Here is a 19883-nt window from a genome sequence, read left to right as displayed (position 1 = left end):
AGTAGCTTTGCTAATAATTTGCACCTTGTTTTTTGTATTTAGTTTTTATAGTTATAAATAAAAATGTAACTATTTACAGTACATATATATTGTTACATATAGTTATACTGTAAATGAATACCATAATTATGCTACCATAATACTGAGTCAGAAAAAATAAACCATGACTGTAGGGGATGTTTTAGAAACATAATTTGCTATAATTGTTAAAATCAACATTCATGTGAAATAGGTGAAGATCCTATAGTATTAAGAGAAACAATTTGTTTATGGCTTTAGAAAAGTAAAGTATACAGATTTTGCAAGCTGATTTTCTTCTCATCATTTTATTCTGGCATTTGATTAGTCTTTTTTTCCTAAAATGATTGCCACTGAAGAGGTTGTACACAAAATAAATTAATGATTAATGCTTCAAATGTTTTTATTGCAAATTAACATCCTGTAAATACTAAATATTATGGAATTCATCATTTTGTTCTTTATCAAAAGGAAGAATTAATATTCACATACAAAAATGATACGTAAGATACATTTTCTGCAGACATGCTATGACACAAGTTCAGTGCAGTACATAGTACATAGTATTATAGTAACCTTTGGTCCTGAGCAATAAAGATGCACTGTTAATCACTGTCTACCTACAAAGCACAAGTGCTAATGATTAGCTCAAAGATCTCTAAATTGGTTGAGTTTCCCACTTCGGGTAACATTAGGTGATGAAGGAAATGGAAGGACTGGTTATAAACTAGCACCTTATGCAAGAGACTTCAAAAAGAAGGGATTAATGCAGAGATTAGAACCAAACTAAACTCTGACCACACTTGCTCTGAGATTGAAAAAAGAATATATCACATAAACAAAAAAACAGACTCGCAGCTTAATCATGGCTGGTTTAAGCAAAGAAAGTGGCTCAGTGAGAAACACTACTATGTTCCTCCATGCACTCCAGGCTTTTATACAAGCAAGATATCTTTGAAATTGAAATGTAATTGAAATTTTTCAATTAAAATGATTACAATAGGGTGACATGTTGGCACAGTGGTCAGGCCTGCTGCCTGGCGGCACTGGGACCCTGGGTTCAATTCCTGGGGTGTGATCTGTGTACAGTTTGTATGTTCTCTGTGTTTGTGTAGGTTTCCTCTGGGTGCTCCAGTCTCCTTTCACAGTCCACAGACACACTGGTGGGATAACTGGCTTCTGGGAAAACTGGTCCTGTGTGTGTTTGGGTCTGTGTCCTGTGATGGACTGGCCTTCAGTCCATGGTGCATTCTTCCTTGTGCCTGTTTCCTGCAGAGATCCATCACCTTTTATTGGATAATGTGGTTAGAAAATGGATTGATGATTAAAATGATCCAAATGAAGCCAATATACATCTGAGATTTCAAAGACATTGTATATTCAGACTCCTTACCTAAGAACTATCAGTCATCTGACCCTTCTTGATTCTCCATAATACAAGTTGTGGGTGAACTAAACATTCTATTCAATTGTGATTCTGTGGAGCAATTATTAATCGGAAGAGAGGATGCAAATTTCAATAAATATTCAATGAATGTTAACAGTATCAATGTTGTTAATGGTTAAAAAAAATTGTTGTACACAATACAGTTTAAAAAATGTCAGTACTAACAAAAACATTATCTTTTTTGCTCAAGCTCTGTTTTATCTCACAAACGTCCCACTGCTGAATGACTGAAGCCCTCAGCTGGAGAAACTGCACATGGACCCACTGATGTACATCTGTATTTCTTCATTCTTCACTTAGTCCTTCTTTCTGACTTTAGATTTAGGAGCTGCAGACAGATGAATAAAAACAAGGGTATCTGAAGCTCTGTTTCTACAAATCACTGATATAATGTATGCCTTTTAATATAAACATTACAGACACAGCTGATAAGTCAGCGAGTGAAGTAAGAAAAATCAATTCTCTGTTATCGGCTATGTTGGATGAGCACAGTACAAGAGGTACACAAGAACATAAACTTTCTTAGAAATCACAGATTTCACAGTTGCTTGAAGAGAATTTGCTTTTAAACTGATAAATGATGACGCTGGGCGTTTCCATTTCTGGTCCAGCATAGGTACATGTTTTCTGGTTTCAATTAATTTAATTTAATTATTGATTCTCAAGATGACTGGGAAACTTTAGTCACTGAGGGAGAACAATGTCAGAATTTATAACATCTAAAGGACTGTAGGACCAGGATTTGAGGGAATTACACAACTTTAGTCCCCTGTACACACTGGCACAATGATTCTGCAGTTCTGGCCTCTTACCGTTTGGGTTTTCTTGTTTGTAAAATGTTTTTAACATTTCCACAGCTTCCTCTGCTCTGTATCCTGAAATACACTGAGAATAAACAGTTCTTTTAATTAAGGCAAGGCTATAACTTTGAATCAAATATACAAATAAGCAAGAATATTTATACAACCATATAAATTGTATCTATATAGTATATTACTTATAAATGGACACATTGTACTCATACTTTTTCTGGTTTTCCTATTTTTATGCAACACAGAAACCACTGCCTTTGGTTTTAGCATATCATAACTGAAATTAAATTATTCACAGACAAAAAAGATTTCTTATACCAGATCATTGACCATCGGACTTTTAGTCCAGATTAAAATGGAAATGGACTACTGTACCTTATATGGTGTTCCAGTGTGTGGTAATTCATCTTCAGGGATGTTGAGCACTGACCCACAGCCACCAAACCTCTCATTTTTGCAACCATAAACCACTAGTGGGATTTCTGTTAAAATGTTAAGGCCATTAAAACTTTTCTGGAACAAAAATGTCTGTATTCTCTATATTAACAATTTAATTAAGAAATGATGTATTTTCTCTTTTATTTTTTCTTCTGTATTATCACAACTAGTATACACAACTACTATAGTTAAATCTTATCAAATCCCTCTAAAAAAAAGTATTCTTAAATCTCCCATTTGCTGTATAATTTACTAGGTGTTGTGCCACTTGTGAAATTAAGGAATACTGAAGGTCTGCAATTCCTACCCTTTTTTAACATCTAATCTTGCAAAAAAAGTAAATTGGTCTCCCACCAGTAATATTATAGATGAGTTTCTTTAATTCATGTGATAATTCCTGCATGTCTGCAAAATATAACCTGTCTATAGGCAGTCACAAATGTTTTAATATATCGTATAAACTTAATAATGTAGCATAACGCTAAACAGTTTCATTCAGTACACTTGATTTTCTTCTTCCTTTAATAATGATATAACAAATAATAGTCCTCAGAGAATAACTTTTGCAGGGATTCTTAAATAGTAAAGGAAGCCATCCCTTTGTTTGAATAAAGGATCAGCAGTTTCACTTTAAGCCGGATCATTGTGGTAAATTTTTGCATTTTGCGGGATGTGTATCACAACAGTCTGGATTGGACTAGACTTAAGAGTTACTCAAAGGCGTCGGGCAGGATACTCAATAAACGAAGTGCTCCCGCACACATAATGCACGGCTCCACAGTGACATACAGGACAGTCTGGTCCAACACCTCTCTGGAATCCCTGCCATTGTCACGACACCACTCCAGTACCTGGTCCAACGCTACCATCTCTGCATGCCGTGTTGCCTGCAACACACAAAGGAAAAACAGGTGAATGGACTACTAGAGCCCTATCTTGTTTCTAAGTTTCAAATAGTTAATTAACTTTCTTTTCTCATGTTAACAGGTGTATGTTAACTGGACGCACTGGCAAAATGTATGTAAATCCCAGTCCAGTAACACAGGAGATTTCAGCTTTGAGCCTCACAGAGTTCCTACGCCAATCTCATATGACTTCCATTTGCCATTTTCTGAATATACAGGCATATCACTGAAATAGAACTATGATTTTTCTTACGACATAAAACAGCAGTACAAAAAAACTGATCCTCAGTGAAGAGCTACAAGTACAAATAATCCTACAGCAGACAAGTTGTCTTCTCCACTCTAGTACTTTTAAATTATGTGCATCAATGCCTGGATGAGCCTAGAGGATGGGAAGTGGAACTTACGTTTTTTGTTTCGTTGACTTCATTTCTCCCTTTTCCCAAAATCTCATTGTTGTACACCATGAGACATCCCACAGGCACCTCTCCATTCTCTAAGGCTTCTTTAGACTGGAAAATTGCAAAAACAAAGGGTCAGGGTCTTGTTTCCATCCATCAATCCATTTTCTAAATGCGTTGTCCAATTCAGGGTTGTGAGGGAGCCAGAGCCTATCCTGGTAGGCAGTGGGTACAAGGAAGAACACCTCCAGGACAAGGACACCAGGCACACACACACACACACACACACACACACACACACACACACACACACTCATATCGTGGGCCAACTGTGCCAGAAGCCAATTAATCTATGGGTAGGTCTTTGTCTGTGAGAGGAAACTGGAGCACCAGAAAGAAAACTCACAGTAACAAGGGGAGAACTCCAGGTCTAGCAAGGAGCCCGGGGTCCTAGAACTGCAGGGCAGCAATGCTAACCACAGAGCCACCCTGGATATTGTTTCCAATTAATTTAAATCTTGAGCTATAAATTGAAAGAGCTATAAAGTTTGTTTGTTTTTTCCTTGCTACCAGTTCATCTTGCCCCAATTCAGACAAAAATACAGACTTCTATTGTTTCATTCTTGGCTACAGTGATAGGGAATAATCCATCTCTTACAGACAATTTGTTCCAGGAAAAAATCAAATTGCACAAACTATACTGTAGAAAGCAAACATGCTGTATCACATTACATTAAATATTTTCACACTATGCCCATTGATGTTTGAGTAGTTATTTAGACAACAGATAAACACGCATTGCGAGCATACTGTACTATAAATACCGTTCTTACCATATCGAAAGCTCTCTGCATCCAGCCCTGTATTTCTTCCGAAGAGGGCTGAAAGTGGTTAGTACTTTTCTCGCCCGGAAAACTTTCTTCATATTCCGTCCCCATCATGGATTACCCTAAAGGTTTGACACACAAAAACTCTGAAAAGGTTAACAAAATATCGAGTAGAAATAATCTTAAATGGGTTAAAACTGTGAGTTGGAAGTACACATCAAACACAAGGCATGTCAATGGCTCCAAAGACTAATACTGTATAATGTGAGGAGATAAACGCATCCAGTTTTTATCAAGATTTGATAAAAGTGACTCTCTGTTGTTGTTTAACGTTTGTTATTAAAAACAGATTTACCTAAAACAATTTTAAAAGCACGGTGAAAATATTTAAAGGTTTTATTCAGTTAGTACTTCGACCGACTAAAACGAAATCACGTAATTTTAACACACTTTTCTTTATATATAATACATTTAGATGTATTTAACACGTCAAACTTTAATAAACTCGAAGTGTTTGAAGTGTGGTAAATGAACCATTCAACTGTATATTGGAGAAAAATGAAAACCAAGAGAGAAACAGTATTTCACATTACACATTACTTACTATAAAACCGGAACCCTGTGTTTCGTCGCAGTTTCACAGGGGGTAGATACTGTTTGTGGGGCAGGCATTGCTAGATGATCACCGATGTACAGAGCGTTGTAAGCGGTGTTTAGCTTATCTAGTTCTCATGTACGATTGTGAAAATAAATCTGTCAACGCGGAAAAAACCTGTAGTCTGGCATCTGCCTCAAGTCGGAGGAAATGTTTATGTCCACGTGGAGTTTCCTTAAACGTCATAAAAGAAAATTTATATTTGCAGGGGCTTTAGTCGGAGGTAAATATTTTCATGTATCGTGTTGTCTTAAATTTGCATTTTAGTCATTCACATTACGCCACTAGCAGCGTCAGTAATATCGAGGGTAAAGGTACTTAGTATCCCATAAAGTTGATCATAATGTAGCACCCCGTATCTGAAGGTGTCGAGAAGTCATGCCTGCTGAGGTGACAACAGTAGTTTGCTCTTCAGGTGTCGACAAAGCCTGTTGTGAATTGCAAAGATGGAAAAGCAAGTATTACATTAGCGTACTGTTAAATCTGTATTATATAGGTTACAGTAACAGTGATAAAGTCAGTTAAGTGATGACAATAACATACAGTACAATTTAATTTATTTTCTTTCTCTTTTTCGAAGGGGTTTACCTACTGGGTAAATATGCGCAGAGGAAAATCAGAGAAATTCAGGAGAGAGAAGCAGCAGAGTACATTGCGCAAGCCCGACGTCAGTATCACTTCGAAAGTAACCAAAGAACGTGTAACATGACAGGTAACGTCAACATGCCTGCATCACATCACCAGAAACATAAGCAAAGATTAAGCTTAATTCTAATATCCCGTGTCTCTGCTACACACAGTTATCCTTCAACGTTTTTTTCTTCAAATTTGAATATATAATAATATCTAATATGTATCAATAGTATACAGAAATAACACAAGAAAGGTTACCAGTGAAAGGAAGCCATTTGCCCCTTCCAGCCAGTATGGTGAGAGATTGAACTGAGGATAATATCCACCCATTTCTTGAAAGAAGCCGGGGTAATAGCTTCAACAGTGTGGTTGGCTAGCTTGTTTCCATCAACCTTTTGGGGGAAAAGTGCCTCCTGTTTTTTGTTTTATACTTCCTCGTAGTTTCCACTTGTGCCGTCTGTTTGTTGATTCTGAAGAAATCCACTGGGGTTGCTTTGTCAGTGATTTGGCGACTGAGTACTAGGATCAAGTCCCCTTGTAGTCTTTTCTGCTCAAGACTAAAAAAGTTAAGCTCTTTTAGTCTGTCAGTGTAGGACACTCCCGTAAGCCCCAGAATGGATCTGGTTGCTCTTCTCTGGACGGATTCAAGAGCAGCAGTATCTCTTTTGTAATGTCTTGACCAAAACTGTACATAATATTCAAAATTAAGCCTTACTAGTTCATTGTGTAGTTTTAACATAACATGCTTTGATTCAAATCCTACTTTTAATTATTTATTCTTATATTTTGATGCTTTTTTATCGCTTACCTAGATGATGTAATTGATGTCTACATAAACACTTCAGTCTTCTGCCAGAAGTAATCTCTTCTAACTCAGCATTTCTCTTTTTGTATTTCGAGTTGAGATTTTTACTATGCGCAGGTAGTATTCTGCACTTGTCTACATTATATATCACCTGCCAGATATTTGCCCAGTTTTGTTTTTTATCTGAATCTTATTTTAATTATATTTGCTTATCTAGTATTTGCAAACCGTACTACTTTGGTTGCATCTGCAAACCTGATCAGTTTACTCACTATACAGAAACTAGATAGATGATATAACTTTGGAAGAGCTGTATTCCTAGTACAGACCCTATAGTGTTATAATTGCATCACCCCAATTTTAGCCTTTACTCCCTATCATTTACTCCCTCTCTGTTTTCTATTAACCAGTTCTCAATGCAAATACACACATTTCACAGAATGCCTACTACCTATAATTTGAAAATTAAACATTAATGGGTAACTTATGGATAAAAAACCTGACAGCATAAATATTCTATGATATTCTCTGTGTGTGTAGATTACTTTTGTTCATTATTCAACTATCTCTAACGAGTTAGCAAAGAAAAAACTAATTTTCTAGACTATCTGTAATTATTTTCCCATGTAAGTGGTTGTCTAATTTAGTAAGATTTTTTTTAACTAACTTCATATGCAATAAAGGTCAGACTTATTGGTCTGTAATTACTTGGTTCTGTTTTTAAACAATGGGCCCTATGTTAGCAATTCTCAACTCCATGGGAACTACCCATGCTTGTACTGCTTGTACTTGCTCACAGTGTATTGAGCTGTGGTGAACATAGGACAAATTTGTTTTGACCACTTAAGCAGGTGATTTGTTTGGTTAGGTAGTGTAGTAAACATAAATGAAAAAAATGAATATCCCAATGCATCCTTATCTACAATGTGTCCTTGTAGTTCTCAACAACCACAGTGCCTCAGCTGAACCAATTAACGTACAAACCTGATCAAAGCACACGTTCTCAATTGCTGTGCATTCAAATTACGAAGACTAACTGACGCGCATAACAGCAGAGTTACAAACTTCTAGCCTGATCTCAGAAGCTAAGCACGGCCAGGCTTACTCAGAACCAGGCTGAAAGACTTCAAAGTCAGGGCTTTCATTCCATCTGAGCTCGACATCTCCAGTGCTGAGTATCTGCAGTATCTTCAGCAGACAGAATGTTAAGCTGCCTCTCCTCACCTTGCTGAGCCTTATTTCTGTCGAAACAGCACTTAACATGCAGTCAGTTTCTGATCAGCAGCCACTCTCACGGTTAGCTGCATTTCCTTCTTTAGTTGGCTCCTCTCAGATAACGCACCGGAAAGCAGGCAGTTGTGAAACCCAGGAACTGGTGCTGCACTGGTATCAATTCCCAATCCTATGTGGCCTTTAAAAAGATTTGAAAGCAAATTTATAAATAAATCAGTGCCTCCAGAGTAGTGCTTTACCGGGAATGGTGCTCATCTTCTGACCTGTACTGTCACGGATTTTGATCCATTATTATCTGTGTCGCTGGTCCAGAATTCCTCAAGCAGGGACACTATGATTAAGGACTGGAATGTAGTAGAAACAAGAAGAGAGAGTGTTCCCCAGGCAGAGCTGGGAACCTCAGCTCTAAAGCTGACCACAGTAGGTTGTACAGCAGGTTACTGCTCTAAGTGCTGTGGGTGGGCCACTAGATGGCACTCTCACCTCCCTGTTGACCAGAATTTGCAGCGCTCTGGTAAGGGGACAGGGGACACTGTGCTGTTGTACAGTATGTGCCATCCTTGAAACATTAAAGATGTTCATAAGACTAGAGTTGCTCGCCCTGATGCTCTGGCTAAATTTTATCTAGGCTTCCACAGTCCCTCCATCCTAAACTTAATGTCTAAACTGTGTTAACACACCAGTAGGGCAAGTACCCCATATTCTGTACACACTAGTAAGCCTACATTTAGAATATTGTGTACATTTTTTTGTCACCATGCTGTAGAAAAGATATAGCTGCTCTGGAATCCGTCCAGAGAAGAGCAACTAGGTACGTTCCAGGGCTTAAGGAAATACACCACACTAGCACAGAAAAGACTAGGGGAGTATCAACAATTATTCAAAATCCTCAAAGGCACTGACAAAAGTCAACTCAGTGGATTTTGTTTTCTGAAAGAGCAGTGAAACATGGACTGGAAGACATAAGTGGTAACTGCATGAAAGTGCATTTAAAACTAATAACAACAAGCAGTTCTTTACATCCAGGGTTTTTGGAGTATGGTAACATGGTTATCCAGCCATGTGGTTGAAGTCAATACTTTTTTTTTTTTTTTTCAAGAAACAACTGGATGAGATTCTTGGATCATTATGTTCTTATGTTCTTGATGTGATTTGTAATTTTTTTATATTGAAAGCACTATATAAGAATTATTACTATGTATATTTTTAAGAGGAATATTAGTCTAGCCAAGGTTTGTGACCCTGGGAAATTTGGCATAAGATTTTTCCCAGGAAAATACATTTGCTTTCCACGTTGTTACCATATTGCTTTGTCTTTTTTTGTTGTCAGTGTTATCAATGCTCCCAACTCTAAGAGATGCCATTATACAACACCTGCATTCAGAAAGCCTCACAGCTTTGCTAAAGAACAAGTGAGTAATTCAAGATGTGTCATTTTGTTTAAAAATGAGTAAAGCGCATAACAGGGCTGACAATGTTCTTGTCATGCAGATGATAAAAAGCTATTGTTTTCTGTTTTAGGCCAGCAAATAAGTTAGAAATCTGGGAAGATCTGAAGATAATCAGTAAGTTCCATTCTTTCTATTTAATACTGGGTATTATTATTATGTTGTAAGTATTGTACAATTACTGAATTTTACTGCTCCTACACGATTGTACAAAGAGTTACATATTCTGTTTCTGAAGAATGCTAATGCTACATTACATGAGAGGACTCTGTTTGGCCCATCTTGGTAAAACAGGTTGGGGTGTGGACAGTAACATACAGAAGATTTTACTTTAAATTGTAGCTTTTGTTGTTATTAGTACAAAGTTAAGGAATGTTGAATGACTTTTTAAGGGGGGTTCTGAATTAGAATTGTTCGGTTATAATGCCACAGATGGTAGCTTCACACCATGAGCTCCTCAGCTAAGCACTGAGGCTGAATGACTGGGCTTGTCGTTGGCTGTACTGAGCAGGCGTGCTGTAGCCTACAGCACTAGAAGGGTTTTTTTCTGTCTGCCTTCGATTCCTTAAAATCTGAAATGACACTTATTCCCCGATTGAGTTTGACAGTCTGGGGTTAATTTCCTTTTCCCACTCTCTGCCAGGTTTCGCTAGAAGCATAGTAGCCGTTTACAGCACCTGCATGCTGGTTATTCTTCTACGAGTTCAGCTCAACATCATTGGGGGTTACATATACCTAGATAACTCTGTCAGCAAGAATGGAACGGTAGGTATTCTTTTGTGAAGCAGAGCCTCCGGTATGGACCTAAGGCATGTCGAGAACACAGCACTGGATTGATTTGTCCTTTGGTACCCTTTCACAAATTTGTGTTGCTACAGATGTTTCTCAACCCCACATACTGTGTAATATGCTTGGATGAGAGGGCTTGTTTATCACTGAACCTGTTACATAATGCAATGTTATCCCCTTTAGACCTGTATAGCATTAAACCTACCTGTGGAGGGAGGCTGCATGATTCTTTACTGTCTGGCAAAGTGACACTCAGTGGTCCTGAAGCCAGATGCCTATGAAAGGTCTGATCAGATCCCAGCAGGGGTGCCAAGCTGCATGCATCACACTTATAACGCTATTTTTGTAGTGTCAGGTCTGTTGACACATCTAGGAAGAGCAACAAGAATTAAAAAAAGCAACAATGCAATCAGCGTATTGCAGGTATTCTACCATTGTAGCAGTTTATTAAGTAGTGTTTACAGAATGTAAAATAATAAATAGTTTATTCTTTCCCACTGCATTGTAGATCTAATGTAATTATTCGGACACATTATTATTATTATTATTATAAAAACTGAAGTTGCGATTATTATGTACATTTTTCATTCTTTTGAGAAGACATTTCTCATTCAGGGTGGAAACAAATCTAACACACTCTGGTAGTGATCAGTATCTTGTGCTTGAGGGAGCGATGTGACAAAACACTTAGAAGCTGAGGTGTCAATTGTAAAGCTGCTCGCCCTGTTATGGAATGAGCCATTTTTATTAAAATGTTCTTAACTGCAAAACAGATTTGGCCAGAGGCATGTTTAAAGGGATGATGCATGACAAAAATAAACTACTGAAAACAAGTAACACCCAGAATGGGGTTTGATAACATCTTGCTTTGTGCTGTGCTGGTTCTGGGTAATGCTGTTCACACACAAAATGTGACCCTACAGCCCTGGCTGTAGCCTGTGACCTATGTGACAGAGGTATAAATCATCACACCTCTCAATTCCAGACCCCTTTGGCCCCCCCTGATGTTCAGCAGCAGTATCTTTCCAGCATTCAGCACCTCTTAGGGGATGGTAAGTGAGCAGTGCCCTTTTTAAAGAAGTGGGTTGCCAGAAGGTTTCTTACGTGCTTAATTTTGTCCTCTGCATTTGAATTTGAATTTGAGATTCCAGTCTGTCTGAAATGTCTCAAGTCTTTAGTTAACATGACAATATGGCTTTCCTTTCTCCACAGAGTACCTAGTATTCTGTATATAAGCGTATATATTCTGTTGTGTGTATATGATTTTATGATTAAACCAGGTTCTCCTCACCACTTTGCCTTTCCTGGGAACGGTGCCCCGTGACACTTAAAGGGGCACCATGAGAATTGCTTTTATCTTGTTTCTAATCATATAATACACACTTCTGATTTCTGTTCTCCTTTATCTTCTCTGAAGGGTTACATGAACTGATAACTGTGGTGAAGCAAGCTGTACAGGAAGTGCTAGGAGGGTAAGTCTGACTGCATTCCTTGTTAACAGGCATGAGGGGAAGACTGGTTTCACTTTAACATGAGCCTTAGTCATTAATGTTCTTATCTACATTAATATTATGTAGTCCCACATCTGCATCTGTGAAACTACTCTTAACTTTTAAATCTTGTTTTATAAGGAGTAGTTTATATTTTAGAGCCTTGTATTTTAATGATGTTGTACCTTGTTTTGATCATTATATCATGAGGTATTATTGCATCACATGATTTACTTATTTATATCACTATCCATTATGTAGGTTTGTACTGTTACCATTTTGCAGTTTATACATGTAGATTATAAGTCAGCTTTGATAAGGCATCATGTCAATTATAATAAAGAATAAGCAAGACCAACTGCTCTTAATATTTAGTCATGAGAGCAAAGTGGATATCAGCAAAAAGAAAAATATTAGTCATTAATTGTTTTTCAAGTTATTTCTTTCTCTTTCCATCTACAGTTTTTACTTGGCCATCGAAAAAGTACAGCTGTAATTTTCCTCATTAGGTAGAATTTGGAGACTAGTGTATTTGGCCTACAGATTATGATGAAGCTTATTTTTTGGAAGCAAACATTGTTTGAAAAAACATTTAACACAATGTGAGGAAGTAGTGCAGGTTTTCTCCATTGGGAATAATCCTACTCAGTTCCTGGAAGTAAATATAGTTTGAGGCATCTGTTCCAGTCAAATGCTCACAAATATGTTGTTAACATAAGCAATGTGATGTCTCCTGGTTCTCTGCCAGAGTGTCATTATAATGCTATTTACACAAGACCACTTTAATATCTATGTGTCTATAATAATCAGCCCTTCACATATTGCATTTACTGTCTCAGATAATTTCTTTGTCAATTGCCCTTGTTCTGACTCATTTTTATTATGTTTGGAAAAGAGGTTTGCTCTTCATGTTATTGGAAACGTAGAGTAGTGGTAACAAATATACAGGGCAGAAAGTAACTCAGTGTTACATGACACTTGTTTTCCTTTATTCTTCACCACAGCTATACAATAAATTAATAATCTGACGAAAATGTAGACAAAACAAATATTTGTTAACCAAAAAATAAATACAACTATGCAACACACACTACATACAGATATGCACAGTGGGTTTAACTTATTTTAGACCAGAACATTCCTGTAATCTAAATATATTATAAAACAATTTAAGAGGCCAAAAAGGGAAAAAAATGCATCCTAATAAAAATGGATCCTACCCAGGATTAAATCTCCTTCTCCAAAACACAGATGCCCGTAAGTGAATGGGAACAAATTTCACTGTTCTAGCAGTTCATCGCTAAAATACGTGAGACATTTTTAGCCTCAGTATTCTACAATATACTGTAGGAAATCTCACTTCACTTCCTGGCCTCACTTCCTTCTATCTCATTGTCTTCTTGCCTTTCTCTTCTTTTGGTTCCTGTGTGCTGTGGTCCATTCCTATGGAGACTAGCTAATGACCTTTCTAGGAATACCTCAGTCATTGTTGAATGTTTATCCCTTAATATGTTGGTATTCATGATTTACTGTGAAGTTAATTTACCAAAGTCTATTATTAGGAACACCCTCAGCAGCAGAGTATTCTGTGTTCCAAAGTTACTCTGGAGTTAATCAAGCTGGGAAGTGCAAGTGTTGCTCCTCGGCTGGGACTTTCCCCCAGTCATGTAAAAAGTGGAAATGGAGTTGATTTCATCCTGTAAAAGAAATAATGAGTTTATTTCTATGCCATGCTTTGTTCATAGCCATTTTCTGTGTCTTTGTGTTTTATTTTAGGGTTTCTTTGAAACAGAGCCTGTCTCTTCAGGAGCTGGAGCAGCACATTAACCAGATCAGAGCCCTCGTCGAAGGAGGCAACATAACTGGGCACCAGCGGCCTCTCTCCTGGTATATGATGCCGGATGAGGAGAACACATTGGCTTCACAGGTTAAGTGTTTACTGGCTCATTAAAGGTTATAAGATCATAACAAAAATTTAAAAAAACAAGAGGAGGCCTGTTTGCCCATCTTCCCAGTTTGGTAAATAGTAGCTAACTGATGTTGCATAAAGAGGTTCTTCCACTTCCACATAGTTTATAGTTGCGTTCTCTGGTTTGTGTTTCCCTGTGTGTCAGTGGTTTGTGTGTCTGTGTTACCACAGACATTTGGTGTCTGTGCTTGGCTGAGGAGCCAGTGATGAGAAGCCGCCATCTGTGGGTTAATAGCTAAACTCTCAGTCAAAATCCCTCCTAAATGAAGAAGAAGTCCACTGATTTGACTTTGAGTATAATGAACGTGAGCATTAAGCAGGTCTTGGTCACTCCTGCTGCTGCCTTATAAGGCTCTGTCCTAGCAGTCTTCTGCAATTCCAGTGTCTTGCAAAACAAAACAACACAGGGGAAGAATAGCTTTATTACTAATTAATTATGTTTTTATTTAAAGCAACTTACATTTGCACGCATTTATGCACTAAGTTAACAATTAGTGGCCCTTGTTTTCATGCCTGCGCATCAGTGTTCAATTATAACAACTTAACCTTGAGGATGGTTTTGAAGTTGCTTCACAATAACTATGAAAATCTAATCCATTGGGTTGTACTTGCAGGCCTGTGGTTTAACGGAGAAGGACGTTGCAACGCTAAAGCTGCTAAATGAAACCAGAGACATGTTGGAAAAGTAAGTGTAGTAAATTCAGTCAGTTTCAAAAGCTGTCCTTGACTGCAGAGGATGTAGAACTGTAACACATCCTTTCTTAATGAGTAATGACTGTTTGTGTCTCTGTTGCTCGAGATCAGAGATATAAGGTTTTAATCTGTGCCTAAAGAAAGGTTTCTAAAAAAAAGGCAGAACAGAAAATTTGAACCTTGTCACCTCTTTACACAGATTGGAGGGAAAGATTGTACTGGTCCTAATGTATGTGTGTGTTGAGCCTGATCTCTGCCATATTAATTCCTATTAAAAAGCAGTTAAAGCAGTTTTTTGCTTGTTCCTGTGTCTTCCTAGTCCAGACTTCAGCACTGTTCTGGGCACCTGTCTGAGCCGAGGGTTTAGTCGTCTTCTGGACAACATGGCGGAGTTCTTCAGACCACCACAGGGAGATCCGGCCCGGAGCAGCACAGCAGACAGGTCAGGCTGACAGATAACAGGCAGATCCACCTCGAGGCACGCAGGGCAGAGTTGTTCTTAATGATGTACTACGTATAACAATATAACAATGATACACCATGAGTAAGAGAACTGTTCTGAGCCATGTCTGACATGTCAGTTTTAGCTGGTGAAGTTTCTGTTTCCCGAACGCTGTGAGAAAAAGTTAAAATCTCACATGAAAGCCACTTCTTCCTCTACACGTGTAGTGCCTTGCAAAAGTGTTCAGCCTCTTCCAATACCATGTTTTTAACTGCAATGTGAATTATTGTATCTATGAATAATTAAATGCCAGCAACACTGCAAAGAAAAACCACTCAAATCATAACAAAAACATGTTAATTGCATATGTATTCAACCTATGATCAATACATGGTAACTTGAATAAGTCTCTACCAAATTTGCACACCAGGAATGGATTAATGTTTGTACATCTGTACATTAGTTTTATACTGATTTGTTCCCAGACTTCAGTTTGGGTCATATTTAATGGAAAGTATGCTATTTATGCCACTGTCATGTGTACCAGCATGAACACTCCCACTGTATCTTCATATTTACCCTGTTGACTCTGGGTTCTTGAGGCATCATTTCTGACCATAGAGTGACCAGCAAGCACTTCATGTTTTTTGTGGTTTGCCTTAACCATCTGCTACCTGATCCTGGAATAGAGCAAACCTGTTTGACAATGTTAGCAACGATTGCCTAGGGAGGCTCCTGTACTTTACACCCTTTGACAAGCAGGGAGAGGTGCAATTCTGTCAGTTTCTTTGTGTCAAAGTCAGGTGCATGCTACCGTGAACATGGAGTCGCTAGTTCCTCAGTCTCGCAATTTTCTTTCAGTTGCAGCAGCTTTTAACTCTAGTGCATTCACTCAGTGAACCGCTTCAGAATCAGCAGTAAAATAAATACAAATCAGAAAACACTCATTGAAACCATGGGGAAGTATGTTTAAAACTGAGAATGCAAGGAGTTTGTGTTCACTCTGCAGGTTATGGAAGGTTGTTATTAAATGTTTTTAAAGCTTAAACCCTGGTTTGTTTCTAGACATGGCTGAGATCTTGAAATAAATTAGCTGTTAAAAAAACGAATGGGCTAAATAGTTCAAATGGCCTCCTCTTGTTTACAACGTTTCTTACATTCTACTTGACCTTCTAGATAGAAATAGACTTAATCCACCAACATCATTTTTAAAATAAGGGATATATTCATTATTATGGTCAAGAAATGACTGGTAGATTGAATTTGGATTGGTGAACAAAAACTTTCATAAGCGCTACAAGTGAAAGGAGCCCATTTAATGATATCTTGTTTGGTTCTTAATAGCTTAATACTGTAATTCAAAAATTTCATCTAACCATTTCTTGAGGGATCACATGGAGTTTGTTATAATACTGGGGCTAGATAGTTTCATCCAGACATTATACAGCTATATGCAGTACGTAAAGAATTACATGTTGTACTCTTTTCTCTTAATGTACAGATGTTTCGCCACACTCTTCTTTCAGTGGTTTATTCTGAAATAGTCCAGTGTGCTTTTTAACCATACATTTTGAAGCAAATTTAAAAATAACCTCTAATGATATCTGGTGCAAGATAGGGTAGTAGTTTGACCACATTTCTTTCCACTTACATTTCTGAAATCGTTTGAATATCTGACGTTTTATGAAATACCTCTGTTTTGCAGTCTCTCTCACGTCAGTCTTCCATTGGCAAAAATCATCCCCATTATAAATGGACAGGTACACTCTGTGTGCAGTGAGGTACCAAGCCACTTTGTTCAGGTAACAAATGTCCTGTTTACGTATTTCACACCATGTTAAAAATAATAAATGTTAATAGTTGCTTGACTGACATATACTTTATAATCATCATTATCTTAACAATTGCAGTTTTTCAAATGTAGGGTATGAAAATTAATCACATTTCTGATTAATAATCTGGAGTTTAAGAAAACTGAAGCAATTGGTTCAAAGGAGATTGTCTAAGGACTAATGGTAACTACTGATGCATCATTCTAATGTGGAATTTACGACATACTTGCACGTTGCATTAATTAAAAAATATTAACAAAGATCTAAATCAATTGCACCAAAATGGATCTGGTTTTAATGGATCCGAATTCATACTGCAATGGATTAGGTGTTTCATTATCAGAAAAACATGTTCTACTACGGTGTTTCCCATATCCCAGAATCAGAAAACAAAAGGTGGTACACTAATAAAAAGACATTGTCTCAAAAAACTTGTAACTGGCACTGTGTGGAGATACTGCTAATTTCCCTTTTATATTTGTGCTTTTAGGATCTCCTTATGATTGAGCAAGTGAAGGAATTTGCTGCCAATGTCTACGAAGCTTTCAGCACACCACCTACACCCACACATGAACTCCAAAACTAAGCCCCCACAAGGACTTGGAGAGCTTAGCTGTTTAGATGTGCACCTGACGCAACAAAGGCAGTTACATTCCTGACAGATCCACACATTGCAGGACCTCCTGTAGCACCGCATGAAATTTATTTATAAAACAAAAGTAATTTCCATTTCTGGAATGAAAAAAATCATCCTCTGCCTTTGGAACAAGACGAAGGATCTCTGTACTCATCAGCCTTCTCTGCTTAAAGCATTGAAGGTGCTGTGTCCTGTTTTCCCTGGGAAAAGATGCTGCAATGTAATCATTCCTTTAGCATTCTAGGAGAAGGAAGAGGAATGCCAAGACTGCTCTTCTTGTATGAAGACAAGGGTACTGGATTCAGAAAGCTAGGGAGCTCCTGTCCAGTTCTTGTCCTCTCCAGTACCTTCTCCCATGACTTTACTTACGTTGATAGGAAGAGACTTGATGGAGTTCAGTCAAAAAAATATTTTACAGCAGCATCTTAAAGAGTGTGTTCTATTGCAGATGTATAAATGGAGAAAATGTGGAATTACTTTTAAATGTAAATCAGAAGGGTGGATTTAGGTTCCTGTCTCCCTTTCTAAAATCACAGCAAGCACACAGTAGATGTTGCTGGACTATTAATCTACAGGAGTTCTCCAGTCCTGTTATGTACCTGGATTCTCTTTTAACCTCAAAGGGCCTAAAATGCATGTGTCACTACTTGGAACTGGGCAGCCTGGATTGCCCTGTCCTAGCAAAGAAACAGAGGTCCAGTTTCATGATTCTTTAATTGGGGATCTGCTCACTGCTTCTGTACTAAATCTACTGTAATACCACAACTGTTTAAAGGCGTTGTGTGTTAAACATGACCTCTGTTTTACCATGATCATAATTACTAGATTCAGCCAATTTGGGTTTTTCTTTTGTTAGAAACAATGCATTTTGTTGGGAAAGGAGGCAGGCAGAAATAACATACAAGTGATGGTTATTGCTCTCTGATTCTATTATACAGTATACATTTAACATTGGTTTCTGGACATCAGGTGTGCAGCTAATTGTTGTGGCCACTGTGTATTCACAGCTATGTGAGAAGACATCAGTTTTTTATTTTTTTGGAGCTGGGATGTTTTTTTTAGTCCTGTTGTTTCTCTTTAAAGTGGCTTCAGTGATTATTTGTAAATGTGGTGTGCAGTGGCTATTTGAAGCTACTGTATATGGTTGCTGTAAAATTACACCCTATATGGATGATGTATTCAGATGTATAGTGTAATATATGTTTCCTTGTCAAAGATAGGTAATGTGAAAAAGTTGGCATTTTTATGACAAAAGACCAATCAACCTGTTCATCTTAACTCACCTTGGTATTATTTACATTTATTTCATATGTACTGGTCTTATTTTATTATCAAGAGCAATGAGACCTTACCCAGTTGTAGCCTGTTTTGGATTAATTTAATGGACAATTCAGTGACAGATCTATTAATTGAGCAAATACATTTCCATTGATGATATTTAAATAACCATGATGTTGACTATCAACTATGTGAAAACTTGTCAACCTACTTATCCTGTAGGTCTTATAAGTTAACATGTCTTCTAACATACCAGGAACAGTACAAAAAGGTGTAAGAAACATATGATTACTATAGGACCAACTTAAAATGTTTGTCCTAAATCAGCCCTTTCTAGTCACTTAAATTCACAGTAGAATAAAACTTTACTGAGATAAAAATAAAATGAACAGAAAATTAGTCTCACTGCCGCATTAATGCGTGTTTTTTTTTGTATCCCAAGTTTTAGTGTCTTGGAACTTCAATAAAATAGAAACCTAAGGGCTGTAAATAAAAATTGACAGGAGCTGTGGTTTCCTCACCCTTCCTAAAGATAGGCAGGTCAGGTTACACTGGCTGTCCTCGCTTGCCCTGGTACCCATTAGTTGACCACATGATAGCATGATATTCTATCATACATGGCATATAGAAAAAGATACAAACAAAACAGGAATTCACTCAGCTATAACTGGATCTGTTGTTTTGTTCTGACTGTAGTCCATGTTGCCCTATAAATAGCCCCAGTGTTTTTAATTCAAACTGAGTTTTAGCTCAGATTTTAATCTGTAGTACATTTTACTTCTTAGTAGAAGAATGACTGGCAATAGTCAGTGACCTCATTCTCAGCTTGCAAGAATTAGAAAGCATTTACCCTTCACTGAAATGAAACTGTATGACCTTTCACTGATTTTGTATTTAATTGGTGCTAGTTCTCAATAAATACTTAATTTAAAACTTTTTTTTTTCAGAATTCAGCTCAATGTTCCAAATGAACCAGAAAGTACACTTAATTGTAGGATTGAAAGGGGAAAAAACCCTCTGAGGTCGCTTTGATAATTTCATAGTAATTCACTACACAACCATCATTTGGATTAGAGTTTTTTGCCGAGTCCTAAACAAAATTAAAGTGCAGTACAATGCTAAAAATAAACG

The 19883-nt window shown here is 37.4% G+C and overlaps 2 protein-coding genes across 6 annotated transcripts; one reads left to right on the top strand and one right to left on the bottom strand.

The window, feature by feature from the left end:
* Positions 1-403: 403 nt before the first annotated feature.
* Positions 404-5877, bottom strand: adat2 (adenosine deaminase tRNA specific 2). 3 transcript variants are annotated; one of them, XM_015339143.2, is made up of 7 exons: positions 5856-5877; positions 4855-4970; positions 4028-4132; positions 3452-3602; positions 2653-2759; positions 2278-2350; positions 404-1793 (listed from the first exon to the last, which is right to left on the bottom strand). In XM_015339143.2, exons 2-7 carry the CDS (start codon positions 4960-4962, stop codon positions 1762-1764), a joined length of 576 nt encoding a protein of 191 aa, XP_015194629.1. In that variant the 5' UTR covers positions 4963-4970; positions 5856-5877; the 3' UTR covers positions 404-1761. The 3 variants fall into 3 exon arrangements, with proteins under 3 accessions (XP_015194629.1, XP_006643026.2, XP_015194628.1); XM_006642963.3 differs by lacking the exon at positions 5856-5877 and adding an exon at positions 5453-5543; XM_015339142.2 differs by lacking the exon at positions 5856-5877 and adding an exon at positions 5453-5523 and having other exon boundaries at positions 4855-4994.
* Positions 4946-19688, top strand: pex3 (peroxisomal biogenesis factor 3). 3 transcript variants are annotated; one of them, XM_069198146.1, is made up of 12 exons: positions 4946-4976; positions 6084-6215; positions 9505-9586; positions 9696-9739; positions 10266-10387; positions 11397-11463; positions 11829-11883; positions 13678-13828; positions 14485-14555; positions 14883-15005; positions 16711-16807; positions 17328-19688. In XM_069198146.1, the coding sequence occupies exons 1-12, from the start codon at positions 4961-4963 to the stop codon at positions 17421-17423; spliced, it is 1056 nt and encodes a 351-aa protein (XP_069054247.1). In that variant the 5' UTR covers positions 4946-4960; the 3' UTR covers positions 17424-19688. The 3 variants fall into 3 exon arrangements, with proteins under 3 accessions (XP_069054247.1, XP_006643036.2, XP_015194627.2); XM_006642973.3 differs by lacking the exon at positions 4946-4976 and adding an exon at positions 5641-5726; XM_015339141.2 differs by lacking the exon at positions 4946-4976 and adding an exon at positions 5857-5957.
* The last annotated feature ends 195 nt before the right edge of the window (positions 19689-19883 follow it).

This window comes from Lepisosteus oculatus, chromosome 2, assembly GCF_040954835.1.
Source record: "Lepisosteus oculatus isolate fLepOcu1 chromosome 2, fLepOcu1.hap2, whole genome shotgun sequence".
Lineage (NCBI taxonomy): Eukaryota > Metazoa > Chordata > Actinopteri > Semionotiformes > Lepisosteidae > Lepisosteus > Lepisosteus oculatus.
This window is presented reverse-complemented; position numbering and strand designations above follow the sequence as displayed.